Genomic DNA, 17,924 nt, shown 5'->3' with positions numbered 1-17,924 from the left:
TAAAATAATTCTGGAATTGAAAGCTAGTCTCAGTAAAGGTGACCATGAAATTATCATTGATTGTCATAAAAACCCATCTGGATCACTAATGTCCTTATAGGAAGGAAATCTACCAACGTTACCTGGTCTGGCCTACATGTGACTCCAGAGCAATGTGGTTTTCGCTTAACTGCCCTCTGAAGTGGCCAAGCAAGCCATTCAATTCAAGGGCAGTTAGGAAAGGGCAGCAACAAATGCTGGCTTCGTCAGAGGGCCCCATCAAAAAAAAAATGTATTCTTCTCTGCCCCATCACCTATATTTTTCAGTAATCACAAATTTGCACCTTGCTAAGTTCATCTTGGCCATGTCTCTCTGTATGGCCCTAGAGGTTCTCCAATAAGCACACATTTATTATCAGAATGAGTTTTCTGGAACACCAGTCAGGGAAGGATGGAAATGTAAAGATACAATATGATCAATCACATACAGAATAGAAAGTGGTTGTTCCAGCCTTCAACATTTTCCCCAGTGTATCATTCCATCTGCAGTTAATAAGAATGGGCCCCATCATCTAAAATCTTTAAGCTTCTCAGCTGGAAACTTTCAATCCAATTCTGGTCTAGGACTCTAGAGGATTGAAGAGATGCAGCCATCGCCAGGGTACTTGATCCAATATTATCAACCATCTTTATACAGCGCAAGCATTACAGAACATCCCTGCTCAAACTTTTCTCAGCGGCAACCAATCGCACTGTTTGCCATTCAGGTTAGGTGATAATGTCACTTACTTCCTGCCAGCGGGTAACCTTTGTTTAATCAGTCAGATCACTTACTTCCACCATTCTGGCATCTGGAAACGAAACTGTCATAAAGAGGGGCAGTCACACCTTCCCGTACTCATCACAGTTACTTACATGGCCATCATCAGTTTGGAAAGTGACACAAAAGCAACCAAATGATCAACATCATAACGTGTATACAAGTATAAAATTGTTACAAGTTGTGCATCGTTGAATACAATAACAAATGACAAAATATGGCTCCATTAGAGTGTTTCAAGGCATTTCAAATCTTATTTGGATGTAACTAAAGGGATAATATGCATCAGATCTCCACTTTTGAATCACAAAAATATGTTCTGACAAAAAAAATTAACAGCCATGCAGTAAATTGACAGAGGGTTGACTGAAGAGACACTTCATCTGAGGACAAATTGCCCTTCTTCATTTACTCTCAGTGTTTTAAAAATCAAAGATGTATCCCTTTGCAAAGTCCGATTCGATCAAATGCAGCAATGCAACTGGCAGCTGTTTGTGGGTTTCTTCTATGTTTCTGGGTAACAATCAATGCGGGTCTCTCACTTTCTTTTCACTTCAACAAGGATCCTGTTGTTTACAGAAATGAAATTCTCAGGAGAACAGGACCTCCTTTCCCACAGGATCATTTCCATTAACAGCAGGAACTAAGCAGGAGAGGTGAAATAAAGAGCAATAAAGGGAAAAGGGCAGGAGGCAATGAATGATAAGGAAGGGATGGAGGGAAGAGACAAATTAGAGAGAAGGGAGGAAGGAGGGAAACGGAGGTCAAAAAAATGGGGTCTGAGGCAGGGAAAACGCAGGCCAGAGGCTGGGGTGGCGATGAAGGAGAGAAGCAGCTTTAACTAAGAGGGAATGAGGGGGGAAAATTTAAACACGATCTAGAAGGGGGAGAGAAAAAATTCAGTATGAACAAGATGATTGCAGAGTGAGAGAGTGTCCAAGCACAGCTTGCTGAGGGTCAGAGAGATTAGAGAGCAGCAGCTCAGGGAGAGAGGGAATGGAGAACAGCAACTCGGTGATGGAGGGAGGGGTGAATGGAGAGCAGTAACTCGAATATGGAGGGAAGCAGGCAATGGAGAACAGCAACTCGGTGACGGAGGAAGGGACGAAGGGATGGAATGGAGCAGCAGCTCGGTGAGGGAGGGAGGGAGGGATTGGAGAGCAGCAGCTCAGTGATGGAGGGAGGGAGGGATTGGAGAGCAGCAGTTCAGTGATGGAGGGAGGGAGGGATTGGAGAGCAGCAGCTCAGTGATGGAGGGAGAGATTGGACAGCAGCGGCTCGGTGATGGACGGAGGGAGGGATCGGACAGCAGCAGCTCAGTGATGGAGGGAGGGATTGGAAAGCAGCGGCTCAGTGATGGAGGGAGGGAGTGATTAGAGAGCAGCAGCTCAGTGATGGAGGGAGGGATTGGAGAGCAGCAGCTCAGTGATGGAGGGAGGGATTGGAGAGTAGCGGCTCAGTGATGGAGGGGGCGAGAGATTGGAGAGCAGCGGCTCAGTGATGGAGGGAGGGAGGGATTAGAAAGCAGCAGCTCAGTGATGGAGGGAGGGATTGGAGAGCAGCAGCTCAGTGATGGAGGGAGGGAGGGATTGGAGAGCAGCAGCTCAGTGATGGAGGGAGGGAGGGATTGGAGAGCAGCGGCTCAGTGAGGGAGGGAGGGAGCGATTGGACAGCAGCAGCTCAGTGATGGAGGGAGGGATTGGAAAGCAGGGGCTCAGTGATGGAGGGAGGGAGGGATTGGAGAGCAGCAGCTCAGTGATGGAGGGAGGGATTGGAAAGCAGCGGCTCAGTGATGGAGGGAGGGAGGGATTGGAGAGCAGCAGCTCAGTGATGGAGGGAGGGAGGGATTGGAGAGCAGCGGCTCAGTGATGGAGGGAGGGAGGGATTGGAGAACAGCGGCTCAGTGATGGAGGGAGGGAGGGATTGGAGAGCAGCAGCTCGGTCAGGGAGGGATTGGAGAGAAGCAGCTCAGTGATGGAGGGAGGAAGGGATTGGAGAGCAGCGGCTCGGTGAGGGAGAGAGAGAATGGAGAACAGCAACTCGGTGATGGAGGGAGGGCTGAATGGAGAGCAGTAACTCGAAGATGGAGGGAAGCAGGCAATGGAGAACAGCAACTCGGTGATGAAGGAAGGGAGGAAGGGATGGAATGGAGCAGCAACTCAGTGATGGAGAGAGGGATTGGAGAGCAGCAGCTCACTGATGGAGGGAGGGAGGGATTGGAGAGCAGCAGCTCAGTGATGGAGGAAGGGAGGGATTGGAGAGCAGCAGCTCAGTGATGGAGGGAGGGATTGGACAGCAGCAGCTCAGTGATGGAGGGAGGGAGGGATTGGAGAGCAGCAGCTCAGTGATGGAGGGAGGGAGGGATTGGAGAGCAGCGGCTCAGTGATGGAGGGAGGGAGGGATCAGAGAGCAGCAGCTCAGTGATGGAGGGAGGGAGGGATTGGAGAGCAGCAGCTCAGGGATGGAGGGAGGGAGGGATTAGATAGCAGCAGCTCAGTGATGGAGGAGGGATTGGAGAGCAGCGGTTCGGTGATGGAGGGAGGGAGGGATTGGAGAGCAGCGGTTCAGTGATGGAGGGAGGGAGGGATTAGAGAGCAGCAGCTCAGTGATGGAGGGAGGGATTGGAGAGCAGGGGCTCAGTGATGGAGGGAGGGATTGGAAAGCAGCGGCTCAGTGATGGAGGGAGGGAGGGATTGGAGAGCAGCGATTTAGTGATGGAGGGAAGGAGGGATTGGAAAGCAGCAGCTCGGTGATGGAGGGAGGGATTGGAGAGCAGCAGCTCAGTGATGGAGGGAGGGAGGGAGGGATGAGAGAGCAGCAGCTCAGTGATGGAGGGAGGGATTGGAGAGCAGCAGCTCAGGGATGGAGGGAGGGAGGGATTGGAGAGCAGCAGCTCAGTGATGGAGGGAGGGAGGGATTGGAGAGCAGCAGCTCGGTGATGGAGGGAGGGAGGGATTGGAGAGCAGCAGCTCAGTGATGGAGGGAGGGAGGGATTGGAGAGCAGCAGCTCGGTGATGAAGGGAGGGAGGGATTGGAGAGCAGCAGCTCGGTGATGGAGGGAGGGAGGGATTGGACAGCAGCAGCTTGGTGAGGGAGGGCGGGAGGGATTGGAGAGCAGCAGCTCAGTGATGAAGGGAGGGAGGGATTGGAGAGCAGCGGCTCAGTGATGGAGGGAGGGATTGGAGAGCAGCGGCTCAGTGATGGAGGGAGGGAGGGATTGGAGAGCAGCAGCTCAGTGATGGAGGGAGGGATTGGAGAGCAGCGGCTCAGTGATGGAGGGAGGAAGGGATTGGAGAGCAGCAGCTCGGTCAGGGAGGGATTGGAGAGCAGCAGCTCAGTGATCGAGGGAGGGAGGGATTGGAGAGCAGCAGCATAGTGATGGAGGGAGGGATTGGAGAGCAGCGGATCGGTGATGGAGGGAGGGAGGGATCGGACAGCAGCAGCTCAGTGATGGAGGGAGGGATTGGGAAGCAGCGGCTCAGTGATGGAGGGAGGGAGGGATTAGAGAGCAGCATCTCAGTGATGGACGGAGGGATTGGAGAGCAACAGCTCAGTGATGGAGGGAGGGAGGGATTGGAGAGCAGCAGCTAAGTGATGGAGGGAGGGAGGGATCGGAGAGCAGCGGCTCAGTGAGGGAGGGATTGGACAGCAGCAGCTCAGTGATGGAGGGAGGAAGGGATTGGAGAGCAGCGGCTCGGTGAGGGAGAGAGAGAATGAAGAACGGCAACTCGGTGATGGAGGGAGGGGTGAATGGAGAGCAGTAACTCGAAGATGGAGGGAAGCAGGCAATGGAGAACAGCAACTCGGTGATGGAGGAAGGGAGGAAGGGATGGAAAGGAGCAGCAGCTCACTGATGGAGAAAGGGATTGGAGAGCAGCAGCTTGGTGATGGAGGGAGGGAGGGATTGGAGAGCAGCAGCTCAGTGATGGAGGGCGGGAGGGATTGGAGAGCAGCAGCTCGGTGATGGAGGGAGGGAGGGATTGGAGAGCTGCAGCTCGGTGATGGAGGGAGGGAGGGATTGGAAAGCAGCAGCTCAGTGATGGAGGGAGGGAGGGATTGGAAAGCAGCAGCTCGGTGATGGAGGAAGGGAGGGATTGGAGAGCAGCAGCTCAGTGATGGAGGGAGGGAGAGATTGGAAAGCAGCAGCTTGGTGAGGGAGGGAGGGAGGGATTGGAGAGCAGCAGCTCAGTGATGGAGGGAGGGATTGGAGAGCAGCAGCTCAGTGATGGAGGGAGGGATTGGAAAGCAGTGGCTCAGTGATGGAGGGAGGGAGGGATTGGAGAGCAGCGGTTTAGTGATGGAGGGAGGGAGGGATTGGAGAGCAGCAGCTCAGTGATGGAGGGAGGGAGAGATTGGAGAGCAGCAGCTCAGTGATGGAGGGAGGGAGGGATTGGAGAGCAGCAGCTCAGTGATGGAGGGAGGGAGGGATTGGAGAGCAGCAGCTCAGCGATGGAGGGAGGGATTGGAGAGCAGCAGCTCGGTGAGGGAGGGAGGGATTGGAGAGCAGCAGCTCGGCAATGGAAGGAGGGAGGGATTGGAGAGCAGCAGCTCGGCGATGGAGGGAGGGAGGGATTGGAAAGCAGCAGCTTGGTGAGGGAGGGAGGGAGGGAGGGATTGGAGAGCAGCAGCTCGATGATGGAGGGAGGGAGGGATTGGAGAGCAGCAGCTCAGTGATGGAGGGAGGGAGGGATTGGAGAGCAGCAGCTTGGTGAGGGAGGGAGGGAGGGATTGGAGAGCAGCAGCTCGGTGATGGAGGGAGGAAGGGTGGGATTGGAGAGCAGCAGCTCAGTGATGGAGGGAGGGATTGGAGAGCAGCAGCTCAGTAATGGAGGGAGGGAGGGATTGGAGAGCAGCGGCTCAGTGATGGAGGGAGGGAGGGATTGGAGAGCAGCAGCTCAGTGATGGAGGGATGGATTGGAAAGCAGTGGCTCAGTGATGGAGGGAGGGAGGGATTGGAGAGCAGCAGCTCAGTGATGGAGGGAGGGAGGGATTGGAGAGCAGCAGCTCGGTAATGGAGGGACGGAGGGATTGGAGAGCAGCAGCTTGGTGAGGGAGGGAGGGAGGGATTGGAGAGCAGCAGCTCGGTGATGGAGGGAGGGAGGGTGGGATTGGAGAGCAGCGGCTCAGTGATGGAGGGAGGGATTGGAGAGCAGCAGCTCAGTGATGGAGGGAGGGAGGGATTGGAAAGCAGCGGCTCAGTGATGGAGGGAGGGAGGGATTGGAGAGCAGCGGTTTAGTGATGGAGGGAGGGAGGGATTGGAGAGCAGCAGCTCGGTGATGGAGGGAGGGAGAGATTGGAGAGCAGCAGCTCAGTGATGGAGGGAGGGAGGGATTGGAGAGCAGCAGCTCAGTGATGGAGGGAAGGAGGGATTGGAGAGCAGCAGCTCGGTGAGAGAGGGAGGGAGGGATTGGAGAGCAGCAGCTCGGCGAGGGAGAGAGGGATTGGAGAGCAGCAGCTCGGTGATGGAGGGAAGGATTGGAGAGCAGCAGCTCGGTGATGGAGGAGGGATTGGAGAGCAGCGGCTCAGTGATGGAAGGAGGGAGGGATTGGAGAGCAGCAGTTCGGTGATGGAGGAGGGATTGGAGAGCAGCAGATCAGTGATGGTGGGAGGGAGGGATTGGAGAGCAGCAGCTCGGTGATGGAGGGAGGGAGGGATTGGAGAGCAGCAGCTCAGTGATGGAGGAGGGATAGGAGAGCAGCGGCTCGGTGATGGAGGGTGGGATTGGAGAGCAGCAGCTCAGTGATGGAGGGAGGGAGGGATTGGAGAGCAGCAGCTCAGTGATGGAGGGAGGGAGGGATTGGAGAGCAGCAGCTCAGTGATCGAGGGAGGGAGGGATTGGAGAGCAGCAGCATAGTGATGGAGGGAGGGATTGGAGAGCAGCGGCTCGGTGATGGAGGGAGGGAGGGATCAGACAGCAGCAGCTCAGTGATGGAGGGAGGGATTGGGAAGCAGCGGCTCAGTGATGGAGGGAGGGAGGGATTAGAGAGCAGCATCTCAGTGATGGACGGAGGGATTGGAGAGCAACAGCTCAGTGATGGAGGGAGGGAGGGATTGGAGAGCAGCAGCTAAGTGATGGAGGGAGGGAGGGATCGGAGAGCAGCGGCTCAGTGAGGGAGGGATTGGACAGCAGCAGCTCAGTGATGGAGGGAGGGATTGGAGAGCAGCGGCTCAGTGATGGAGGGAGGGAGGGATTGGAGAACAGCGGCTCAGTGATGGAGGAAGGGAGGGATTGGAGAGCAGCAGCTCGGTCAGGGAGGGATTGGAGAGCAGCAGCTCGGTGATGGAGGGAGGAAGGGATTGGAGAGCAGCGGCTCGGTGAGGGAGGGAGGGAGGGATTGGAGAGCAGCAGCTCGGTGATGGAGGGAGGGAGGGTGGGATTGGAGAGCAGCGGCTCAGTGATGGAGGGAGGGATTGGAGAGCAGCAGCTCAGTGATGGAGAGAGGGAGGGATTGGAAAGCAGCGGCTCAGTGATGGAGGGAGGGAGTGATTGGAGAGCAGCGGTTTAGTGATGGAGGGAGGGAGGGATTGGAGAGCAGCAGCTCGGTGATGGAGGGAGGGAGAGATTGGAGAGCAGCAGCTCAGTGATGGAGGGAGGGAGGGTTTGGAGACCAGCAGCTCAGTGATGGAGGGACGGAGGGATTGGAGAGCAGCAGCTCGGTGATGGAGGGAGGGAGGGATTGGAGAGCAGCAGCTCAGTGATGGAGGGAGGGAGGGATTGGAGAGCAGCAGCTCAGTGATGGAGGGAGGGATTGGAGAGCAGCAGCTCGGTGAGAGAGGGAGGGAGGGATTAGAGAGCAGCATCTCAGTGATGGAGGGAGGGATTGGAGAGCAACAGCTCAGTGATGGAGGGAGGGAGGGATTAGAGAGCAGCAGCTAAGTGATGGAGGGAGGGAGGGATTGGAGAGCAGCAGCTCAGTGAGGGAGGGATTGGACAGCAGCAGCTCAGTGATGGAGGGAGGGATTGGAGAGCAGCGGCTCAGTGATGGAGGGAGGGAGGGATTGGAGAACAGCGGCTCAGTGATGGAGGGAGGGAGGGATTGGAGAGCAGCAGCTCGGTCAGGGAGGGATTGGAGAGAAGCAGCTCGGTGATGGAGGGAGGAAGGGATTGGAGAGCAGCGGCTCGGTGAGGGAGAGAGAGAATGGAGAACAGCAACACAGTGATGGAGGGAGGGGTGAATGGAGAGCAGTAACTCGAAGATGGAGGGAAGCAGGCAATGGAGAACAGCAACTCGGTGATGGAGGAAGGGAGGAAGGGATGGAATGGAGCAGCAGCTCAGTAATGGAGAGAGGGATTGGAGAGCAGCAGCTCAGTGATGGAGGGAGGGAGGGATTGGAGAGCAGCAGCTCGGTGATGGAGGGAGGGAGGGATTGGAGAGCAGCAGCTCAGTGATGTTGGGAGGGAGGGATTGGAGAGCAGCAGCTCGGTGATGGAGCGAGGGAGGGATTGGAGAGCAGCAGCCTGGTGATGGAGGGAGGGATTGGACAGCAGCAGCTTGGTGAGGGAGGGCGGGAGGGATTGGAGAGCAGCAGCTCAGTGATGGAGGGAGGGAGGGATTGGAGAGCAGCGGCTCAGTGATGGAGGGAGGGATTGGAGAGCAGCGGCTCGGTGAGGGAGAGAGAGAATGGAGAACAGCAACTCGGTGATGGAGGGAGGGGTGAATGGAGAGCATTAACTCGAAGATGGAGGGAAGCAGGCAATGGAGAACAGCAACTCGGTGATGGAGGAAGGGAGGAAGGGATGGAATGGAGCAGCAGCTCAGTGATGGAGAGAGGGATTGGAGAGCAGCAGCTCGGTGATGGAGGGAGGGAGGGATTGGAGAGCAGCAGCTCGGTGATGGAGGGAGGGAGGGATTGGAGAGCAGCAGGTCGGTGATGGAGAGAGGGAGGGATTGGAGAGCAGCAGCTCAGTGATGGAGGGAGGGAGGGATTGGAGAGCAGCAGCTCGATGATGGAGGGTGGGAGGGATTGGAGAGTAGCAGCTCAGTGATGGAGGGAGGGAGGGATTGGAGAGCAGCAGCTCGGTGATGGAGGGACGGAGGGATTGGAGAGCAGCAGCTCGGTGATGGAGGGAGGGAGGGTGGGATTGGAGAGCAGCGGCTCAGTGATGGAGGGAGGGATTGGAGAGCAGCAGCTCAGTGATGGAGGGAGGGAGGGATTGGAGAGCAGCAGCTCAGTGATGGAGGGATGGATTGGAAAGCAGTGGCTCAGTGATGGAGGGAGGGAGGGATTGGAGAGCAGCAGCTCAGTGATGGAGGGAGGGAGGGATTGGAGAGCAGCAGCTCGGTGATGGAGGGACGGAGGGATTGGAGAGCAGCAGCTTGGTGAGGGAGGGAGGGATTGGAGAGCAGCAGCTCGGTGATGGAGGGAGGGAGGGCGGGATTGGATAGCAGCGGCTCAGTGATGGAAGGAGGGATTGGAGAGCAGCAGCTCAGTGATGGAGGGAGGGAGGGATTGGAGAGCAGCGGCTCAGTGATGGAGGGAGGGAGGGATTGGAGAGCGGCAGCTCAGTGATGGAGGGAGGGATTGGAAAGCAGTGGCTCAGTGATGGAGGGAGGGAGGGATTGGAGAGCAGCAGTTTAGTGATGGAGGGAGGGATTGGAGAGCAGCAGCTCAGTGATGGAGAAGGGATTGGAGAGCAGCGGTTCAGTGATGGAGGGAGGGAGAGATTGGAGAGCTGCAGCTCGGTGATGGAGGGAGGAAGGGATTGGAGAGCAGCAGCTCAGTGATGGTGGAGGGATTGGAGAGCAGCGGTTCAGTGATGGGAGGGAGGGAGGGATTGGAGAGCAGCGGCTCAGTGATGGAGGAGGGATTGGAGAGCAGCGGCTCAGTGATGGAGGAGGGATTGGAGAGCAGCAGCTCAGTGATGGAGGGAGGGATTGGTGAGCAGCAGCTCAGTGATGGAGGGAGGGATTGGAGAGCAGCAGCTCAGTGATAGAGGGAGGGAGGGATTGGAGAGCAGCGGCTCCGTGAAGGAGGGAGGGAGGGATTGGAGAGCAGCAGCTCGGTGATGGAGGGAGGGAGGGATTGGAGAGCAGCGGCTCAGTGATGGAGGAGGGATTGGAGAGCAGCGGTGCAGTGATGGAGGGAGGGAGGGATTGGAGAGCAGCAGCTCAGTGATGGAGGGAGGGATTGGAGAGCAGCTGCGCAGGGAGGGGGTGGGAATTCAGGACCACACTATAATAGTGTGTGAATTTCCCTTATGGAAGCAGTTCTACGTTGTAATTTTCAAGTAAGGAATGCTGAAGTTAAATAAAGTGGCTGAATCTCTTTTTAATTCTTTCACAGGGTGTGGGCATCGCTGGCTAGGCCAGCATTTGTTGCCAATCCTAACTGCCCTTCAGAAGGTGGTAGTGAGCCATGTGGTGTAGGTACACCCACAGAGCTGTTAGGGAGGGAGTTCCAGCATTTTGACCCAGTGACAGTGAAGCAACAGCGATATATTTCTAAGTCAGAAGTGAGTGACTTTGAGGAGAACTTGCAGGTGGTGGAGTTCCAATTCACAAGGACAGCAAAAGAACAAAAGTAATCACTTACATTTGCATAGCACCTTCTGTCTCCTCAGAACACATAAAGTGTTTTAAAGCCAGTGAAATGCAATCACTGTTGTATTATAGGAAACACAGTAGTCAATATGCGCAGAGCACTGTCCAACAAACAACAGTGAGATAAGTCAGCAGAATCTGTTTTGAACTTGAATGGATATTGGCCAGAAAACAGGACAGGCCTCTCTGCTGTTCTTCAAGTAGAGCCATGAGCTCTCTTACATCCACCCAAAAGGGCCAGAATTGAACATTTTGTCCCACTTCGGCACCCACAACTCAGAGTCCTGGACTGGGCTTGAACCCATGACTATCTGACTCGGAGATGAAAGTGCTACCTATTGAGCCAGGGCTGACCCCAAAATGAAGAATGACAGATAAATTGGTGATGATCTCATCCAGAGCTCCTCATAAACCACAAAACAGTCAGACCCAATATCACATCACTGCCTAAAAATCATTCCCATGTATTCACTATCTTATCAACTTCAAATACAATGCAGTTATGGCTTTCGTTAATAGCTAGGATAAGATGTTATCAGTATGATATGCTGTGTAGTGGATGCCTGGCAACATTCCTGCTGAAGGAGGATTAACTTTGGTGAAAGATTATGAAGTGACAACTGTATCAGGAATTAACACAGAACATGCTGTTGATGGGGTAACCAACTTAGAATACACTGAAGTGACATAGAAGTAAACAGTCAGGCTTCCAGTTTAGCAGCACACGTAATTTAAAGAAACAGCATTGCTCTCATCTTCATTAACTCTCAAGTAAAAATGATTATTTCCCTATCAGTTATAGCAACTTTAGTGTGATCCTGCAAAACCCATAACTTCCTGTCACAAGGTACCCATAACAGCCATCCAACAGAAGAAATATGCAGTTGTGTAAGTCACGTTAATTGACCCAAACTGTAAGCATACGATATTTACAAAGCTGAATGCAGAACTATTCTGCACACATTATAAACATGGATTTCAATAAGGCATTTGACAAAGTCCCACATGGCAGACTAGTCAGGAAAGTGAGATCTCATGGGATACAGGGGAAGGTGGCAGCTGGATCCAAAATTGGCTCAGTGACAGGAAACAAAGGGTAATGGTCGATGGATGTTTTTGTGAATGGAAAGCGGTTTCCAGTGGTGTTCCATAGGGCTCAGTGTTGGGGCCCATGCAGTTTGTTGTATATATTAATGATTTAATATATGGGAGGCATGATTGGGAAAGTTGCAATGGCACAAAAATTGGCCGTGTATTTGATAGTGAAGAGGATAGCTGTCGACTCCAAAACAAAATCAGTGGTTTGGTTGAGTGGTCGGAGAAGTGGCAAATGGAATTCAATCCGGAAAAGTGTGAGGTAATGCATTTGGGGAGGGCAAATAAAGCAAGGGAATACTCAATAAACGGTAAGTTGAGAGGGGTAGAGGAAGTGAGAGACCTTGGAGTGCATGTCCAAAGGTCCTTGAAGGTGGCAGGACAGGTGGACAAGGTGGTCAAGAAAGCATATCGAATGCTTTCCCTCAGATAAAAGCAAAATACTGCGGATGCTGGAAATCTGAAACAAAAACAGAAAATGCTGGAAAAACTCAGCAGGTCTGACAGCTTCTGTGGAGAGAAAGACAGAGTTAACATTTCGAGTCCGTATGACTCTTCTTCAGAGTCTGAAGGTTCATACGGACTCGAAACATTAAATGTCTTTCTCTTCACAGATACTGTTAGACCTGCTGAGTTTTCCCAGCATTTTCTGTTTTTGTTTCAAATGCTTTCCTTTATTGGGTGAGGTATAAATACAAATGCAAGATGTAATGATGGAACTTATAAAATGTTAGTTAGGCCACAGCTGGAATATTGGGTACAGTTCTGGTCACCACATTACAGAAAGCGCATAATTGCTCTGGAGAGAGTGTAGAGAATATTTACAAGAATGTTACCAGGGCTTGAAAATTGTAGCTATGAGGAGAGATTGGATGGGCTAGGGCTGTTGTCCTTAGAACAGAGGAGGCTGAGGGGTGGCCTTATTGAAATGCACAAAAATTATGAGGGGCCAAGATAGGGTAGACAGGAAAGACTTGTTTCCCCTAGCTGAGGGGGTCAATTACCAGGGGGCATAGATTTAAGGCGATTGGTAGAAGGATTAGAGGGGACATGAGGAAAAACCTTTTCATCCAGAGGGTGGTGGGCATCTGGAATTCACTGCCTAAGTTGGTGGTTGAGGCTGGAAAGCTCAACGCATTTAAAAGGTACCTGGATCTGCATCTGAAGGACTGTAACCTGGGAGGCTATACAGACCAGGCGCTGGAAAGTGGGATTAAAATGAGTGGCTAGTTTCTTTTTTCTCTTTTTGGACGGCAAGGCATGACGGACTGAATGGCCTCTTTCTGCACTGTAACTTTTCTATGGTTCTAAGGGTGGTCATGTTTTATACAGTATGACACTCGCTCAAGACACAGCTTGCTTTAGAAAATCCCATCAAGCTTTCCTTTTTAATTAATACATGCTTCAGGTCAAGCATTTTAATGAATAACTCCCGTGTTAAAACTCCATTTGCCCCACAAGCATTGAAACATACAGCCATGGAGTTGCCACATGATATTATTCAGCTCAACTAGAGGCTGCGGGTTCAGAATTTGGCAACTTTCTAAATATATATATAAACCGTACAATAAAGCCAGGCTGAGGCTCCATTTACATTGCAAAGATTTCAGATACAATAATTCTACAAAGTGCTTTCCACTTCACATTAATGCTAAAATTGCAGAGAGTAAATCTGGCGTTAGGCCTTAATCGGAGCCGAGATTTATCCCTCACACCAAGCTTGTATAGTATTACATAAAAAGTGTGACACAAAAACAGGTCCATTCTGCCCACTGATCCATGCCTGTGTTTATCTCCACAGAGATGTTGAGGGTGCATGATGATTGCAACAGGAGGAATGGAATCTCCATGTAATTTCACCAGCATGTCCTTCTATTCCTTTCCGCCCTCATGTTTTTATCCAGCTTCTCTTCAAATAGAATAATGCTATTCACCTCAACCACTCTCTGTGGTAGCAAGTTCCACATTCTCACCAATCTCTGGTTAAAGAGGTTTTCGTGATGGATTTACTGGATTTATTAGTAACTCTCCTATAGTTATGACCCCTAGTTGGGATTCCCCACACATGGAAACATCTCCTCTATGTTTAGCTTATCAAACACCTTTGTAATTCTAAAGACTACTATCAGATCACCCTTCAACCTTCTCTTCTCTAGAGAAAGGAGCCACAGCCTGAAAAATCTTTCCAGATAGGTATAACTTCTCAGTTCTGATACCATCCTTGTAAGTCATTTTTGAATATTATTCACTGGCTATGTAGCCTTTTTACAATGACCAGGACAGTCCACAATATAAATCAAGAGTTAGGTCCAGACCAGTTTGCTTATTTAGAATAAAAACAGTAAATGCTGGAAATACTCAGCAGCTCAGGCAGCATCTGTGGAGAGAGAAATAGTTATTGGCCTGAAACATTAACTGTGTTTCTCTCCACAGATGCTGCCCAACCTAAGTATTTCCAGCATTTTCAGTTTTCATTTCCGATCTCCAGCATCCACAGCATTCTGCCTTTGTATTGGTTATTGATTTAGGCTCTAGTTACATTATAACTGGAGCATAATAGTGTTGTTCCATTCCTCCTGTTGTAATCATCATGCACCCTCAACATCTCAGATACTCCAAGGAAAGTGATAGAACAGGGAGCCTGTTATGATTAACAAATCCAAGCACTGAACTTCTGTTGACTCACCAGTAATTACATGAATATAACTCCACCAAAACAGCAGAAATCATTGGCCCTAATTAAACTGCCTGTGTACCAGCAGAACCTCATGCTTCTTGGATGGCTGGTACCATGATTGAGGCTCAGTTTGTGACTTTACTGCCTCCTGTTTCATTCATTTGTACCAGCAAAAGCTTCATAAACCAAAGATAATCAAATAAAGAAACCCTATTTTTTATAGTTCCATCAATCTGCAACTCACATGACCTACACACCAAAACTGTTAAATTAAAACATCCAAAAAACCGGGGAGATAATTAACAAATATCTGGACACCAGGGAATTAACGCTATGGAATTCCCCCCCCACAAAAACCTCTCTGTCCTCTTTTACAATAATCCTTAAAACCTACCTCTCCTTGACCAAGCTTTTAGTCACCTGCCCTTTTATTTAATTTATTCTCTCATGGGATGTGGGCGTCACTGGCAAGGCCAGCATTTGTTACCCACACCCCAACTGCTCTTGAACTGACTGGCTTGCTAGGCCACTGTAGAGGTCAGTTAAGAGTCAACCACATTGCTCTGGGTCTGCAGGGTGTAGGCCAGACTGGGTAAGGACATCAGATTTCCTTCCCTAAAGGACATTTGTGAACCAGATGGGTTTATATGACAAATCAATGAAAGTTTCATAGTCACCATTACTGAGACTAGCTTTCTATTCCAGATTTTTTCATTAATTGAATTTAAATTGCACCAGATGCCATCATGGGATTTGAACCTGTGTGCCAGGATGTTAACCTGGCCTCTGGATTACTAGTCCAGTGAAATTACCACTACGCCACCACTGCCCCTAAATCCTAATATCTCATGTGGCTCAATATCAAATTTTGTCCGATTACATTCCTGTGAAACGCCTTAGGATCTTTTAATACGTTAAAGGTGCTATATAAATGCAAGCTGCTCGTTAATTTGTAATGCTACTGCATTACAGTCTCAGACTGAGAGCTATAGGTTGCTCAGTATAGCTGGCAGAACCAGTTATACAGCTAGTTTTGACTCACCAAGTTGTGAGAGATGGCCTGCCGAAAGGAGAGGATTACAGCATGTAGTTTTAGTCCACTCAGAACTTGACAGAAAGTAAACGCATGCATCAGATGGCACCTACAACAGCGCAGCACTCCCTCAATACCTCCCTCCAGATCGTAAGCTCACATCTCTGGAGCGGGGCTTGAACCCATGGCCTCTGACTCAGGTGAAAGTGCTACCAGCTGAGCCAAGGCTGGGCCCTAAATGGAGAATGACAGATAAAGTGGTAATAGTCTCATCCAGAACTCCTCATAAATTACAAAACAGTCACACACATCGCTGCCTCAAACTCATTCCCATGTTCACACTACCTTAACAACCTCAAATATAATGCAGTTTGGGTTTCATTCCTAGTTGGAGACGAAGGCTATCAGTACAATACTGTGTAGCGGATGCCTGGTGATAGTCCCACTGAAGGAAGAACAACTGTGGTGCAAGATTATTAAGTGACAACTGTACCAGAAATTAACACACTACATGCTGTTGACAGAATAACTGCCATCTTAGAATTTACTGAAGTGATATAGAGGTAAACAATCAGTCTTCCCTTTTAGTAGCCACATGTAGTTTAAAGAAAAAGCAATACTCTCATCTTTATTATCTCTCAAGTAAAAATGATTTGCCTATTGATAACAAATTAACTGTAATCTTGCAAAACCCAACTTCCTGTCACAAGGTGCTTATAATATAACAGTCAACCTACAGACATCTGTAGTTCTATAAAGTTACTCTAACTGATGGTCACCACAGTCAAGAAAAACAGTTGAACCCATGAAAGGTTATAGCACTCCAGGGATTACAGAATGCATATCATGAAAATGTATTACATTATAACCTCAATTAAACACACGACCCTGTAATAAACAAACAGTCTGGAGAGATGTTAGCGAGACCGACTGAATATCCATTTAAGCAAATGGATCCAGGACCATATGACATGGGAACAGGTCAAATCTTTAAACTAAGAATTTGAGAGTTGGCCAATTTATATCATTTAAAAAAAAAAGCAACTGGATGTAGACAAAAAGGCAAAACTCCAAAGGCACTCGAATGCACATTCTAAAAAGACCTGCACTTATATAGTATTTTTCACATCTGCTAGATGCCACAAATCATTTTACAGCCAAAGTATTATTGAAGTATAGTCTCTGTTGTCAAATAAGCACAGTGGCAAAAGCACACACAGTAAGCTCCCACAAACAGCAATGTTATAATTACCAAAAATTCTTTATAATGTTGGCTGTGAGATAAATATTCACCAGGACACTGCGATAAATGTGTTACCTAGTCAGGTGAAGTTTAGAGAGAAGGTGTTTATTTTTCCCAAAGATTACTGGTAGAACTTGGTACTACGAGATGTTTTTATTATCAGAAAGAAAAAGTCCAAAGACACAGTGAAACAATGGGAATTTGCATTCAAAGGGGAAAATATGTATAAAGGAGAGGAGGCTGTGTGTAAATTCTAAGCTCTAACAAGTGTGAAAAGCCTTCAGCATCTATGCCTCAAGCTGCTCTTTTCAAAGGAATGAAGTTCAGAAAACTCACTTTGAATTCGAATTGTTCAGGGTATTGTTTCTTTGTCTGCGTCTTTGAAAATCTGTGTCTTACTGTTGCCTTAACGAAAGTGTAACTGGGAGTCAGATTAAGTAGGGGATTCAGAAGTTATAATTGTAGTAATTTGTAGATCTATGTATGTGGTTAAAATCATTTTTCTTATCAATAAATGTTTAATCTAGTTTTGTAAAAACCTATAAGACTTGGTGGTCTTATTGCGACTACATTCAAGGCACGCACCACAAAATTTATATAAATTGCAAAACATGTTGTGGCAGTTGTTTCAAGTTTCCCTTTTGGATTTGAACAACTCAGCATTTACCATCGGCTGCGCCTTAACACACTGGCTCATAAATGATCAGAAGTGTCATATAAATATCTACATAGATAGAGACACAGGGAGAGCCACAGAGGGTTAGAGGAGAGGGTTATCGGTGCAAAGACAGAGACAGATCTGATCCCACAACTGTCAACAGAAAGGAAATACCAGGGGTCAGAACCGGGGCCGGGGTCAGGGCCGGGGGGTCAGAACCAGGGCCGGGGTCGGGGGTCAGAACCAGGGCAGGGGTCGGGGGTCAGAACCAGGGCCGGGGTCGGGGTCGGGGCCGGGGGTCAGAACCAGGGCCGGGGTCGAGGCCGGGGGTCAGAACCTGGGTCGGGGGTCAGAACCAGGGCCGGGGGTCAGAACCAGGGCCGGGATCCGAATCAGGCCAGAATCAGGCCAAGCCCCAGAGCCAGGACCCGGTACCTCGCGCTCCCGCCCCGCCCCGCCCCGCCCCCTCTGATTTATTCAGGGACTTACAGAAATAAGCCACCACCGGGTCGCGCTTCTCATGCTCCTGAGCGGTGCGCAGGTGATGCTGGATCGGTTTGAATTGCTGAGGCGCCGGAGGAAGCACCGGGATCGGATCGGACGCCATTGACTCCGTTACCAGGGCTCTGAACCGTTCCAGCAACCTCTTCCGGGAGCAGACCCTGACCTCTAGCTGCAGCGCCACCGCCAGACCGGAGTTCCCAATAACTCCTCCCACCGCAGCGCCACCGCCAGACCGGAGGTCCCAATAACTCCTCCCACCGCAGCGCCACCGCCAGACCGGAGGTCCTAATAATTCTTCCCGCTGCAGCGCCACCACCGGACCGGAGGTCCCAATAACTCCACAATAAAAGCAAAATACTGCGGATGCTGAA

General features: G+C 50.5%; 1 protein-coding gene across 2 annotated transcripts in view; it reads right to left on the bottom strand.

Annotated features, from left to right (window-relative positions):
- The window catches only part of vta1 (vesicle (multivesicular body) trafficking 1), a 195,997-nt gene extending 178,286 nt beyond the window's left edge, over positions 1-17,711 (bottom strand). The window contains exons 1-2 of one of the 2 annotated variants that reach the window (XM_041183008.1): positions 17,539-17,673; positions 15,158-15,382 (exon numbers count right to left, since the gene is read on the bottom strand). Coding sequence is in view for 1 of the 2 variants with exons in the window: in XM_041183007.1 (XP_041038941.1) it covers positions 17,539-17,656 (118 nt within the window). In the remaining variant the exon portion in view is untranslated. Of the gene's footprint in view, positions 1-15,157; positions 15,383-17,538 lie in introns of both variants that reach the window. The other variant, XM_041183007.1, reaches the window with a different exon arrangement.
- Positions 17,712-17,924: the final 213 nt, after the last annotated feature.

Source organism: Carcharodon carcharias, chromosome 2 (assembly GCF_017639515.1).
Source record: "Carcharodon carcharias isolate sCarCar2 chromosome 2, sCarCar2.pri, whole genome shotgun sequence".
NCBI classification, from domain to species: Eukaryota; Metazoa; Chordata; class Chondrichthyes; order Lamniformes; family Lamnidae; genus Carcharodon; species Carcharodon carcharias.
This window is presented reverse-complemented; position numbering and strand designations above follow the sequence as displayed.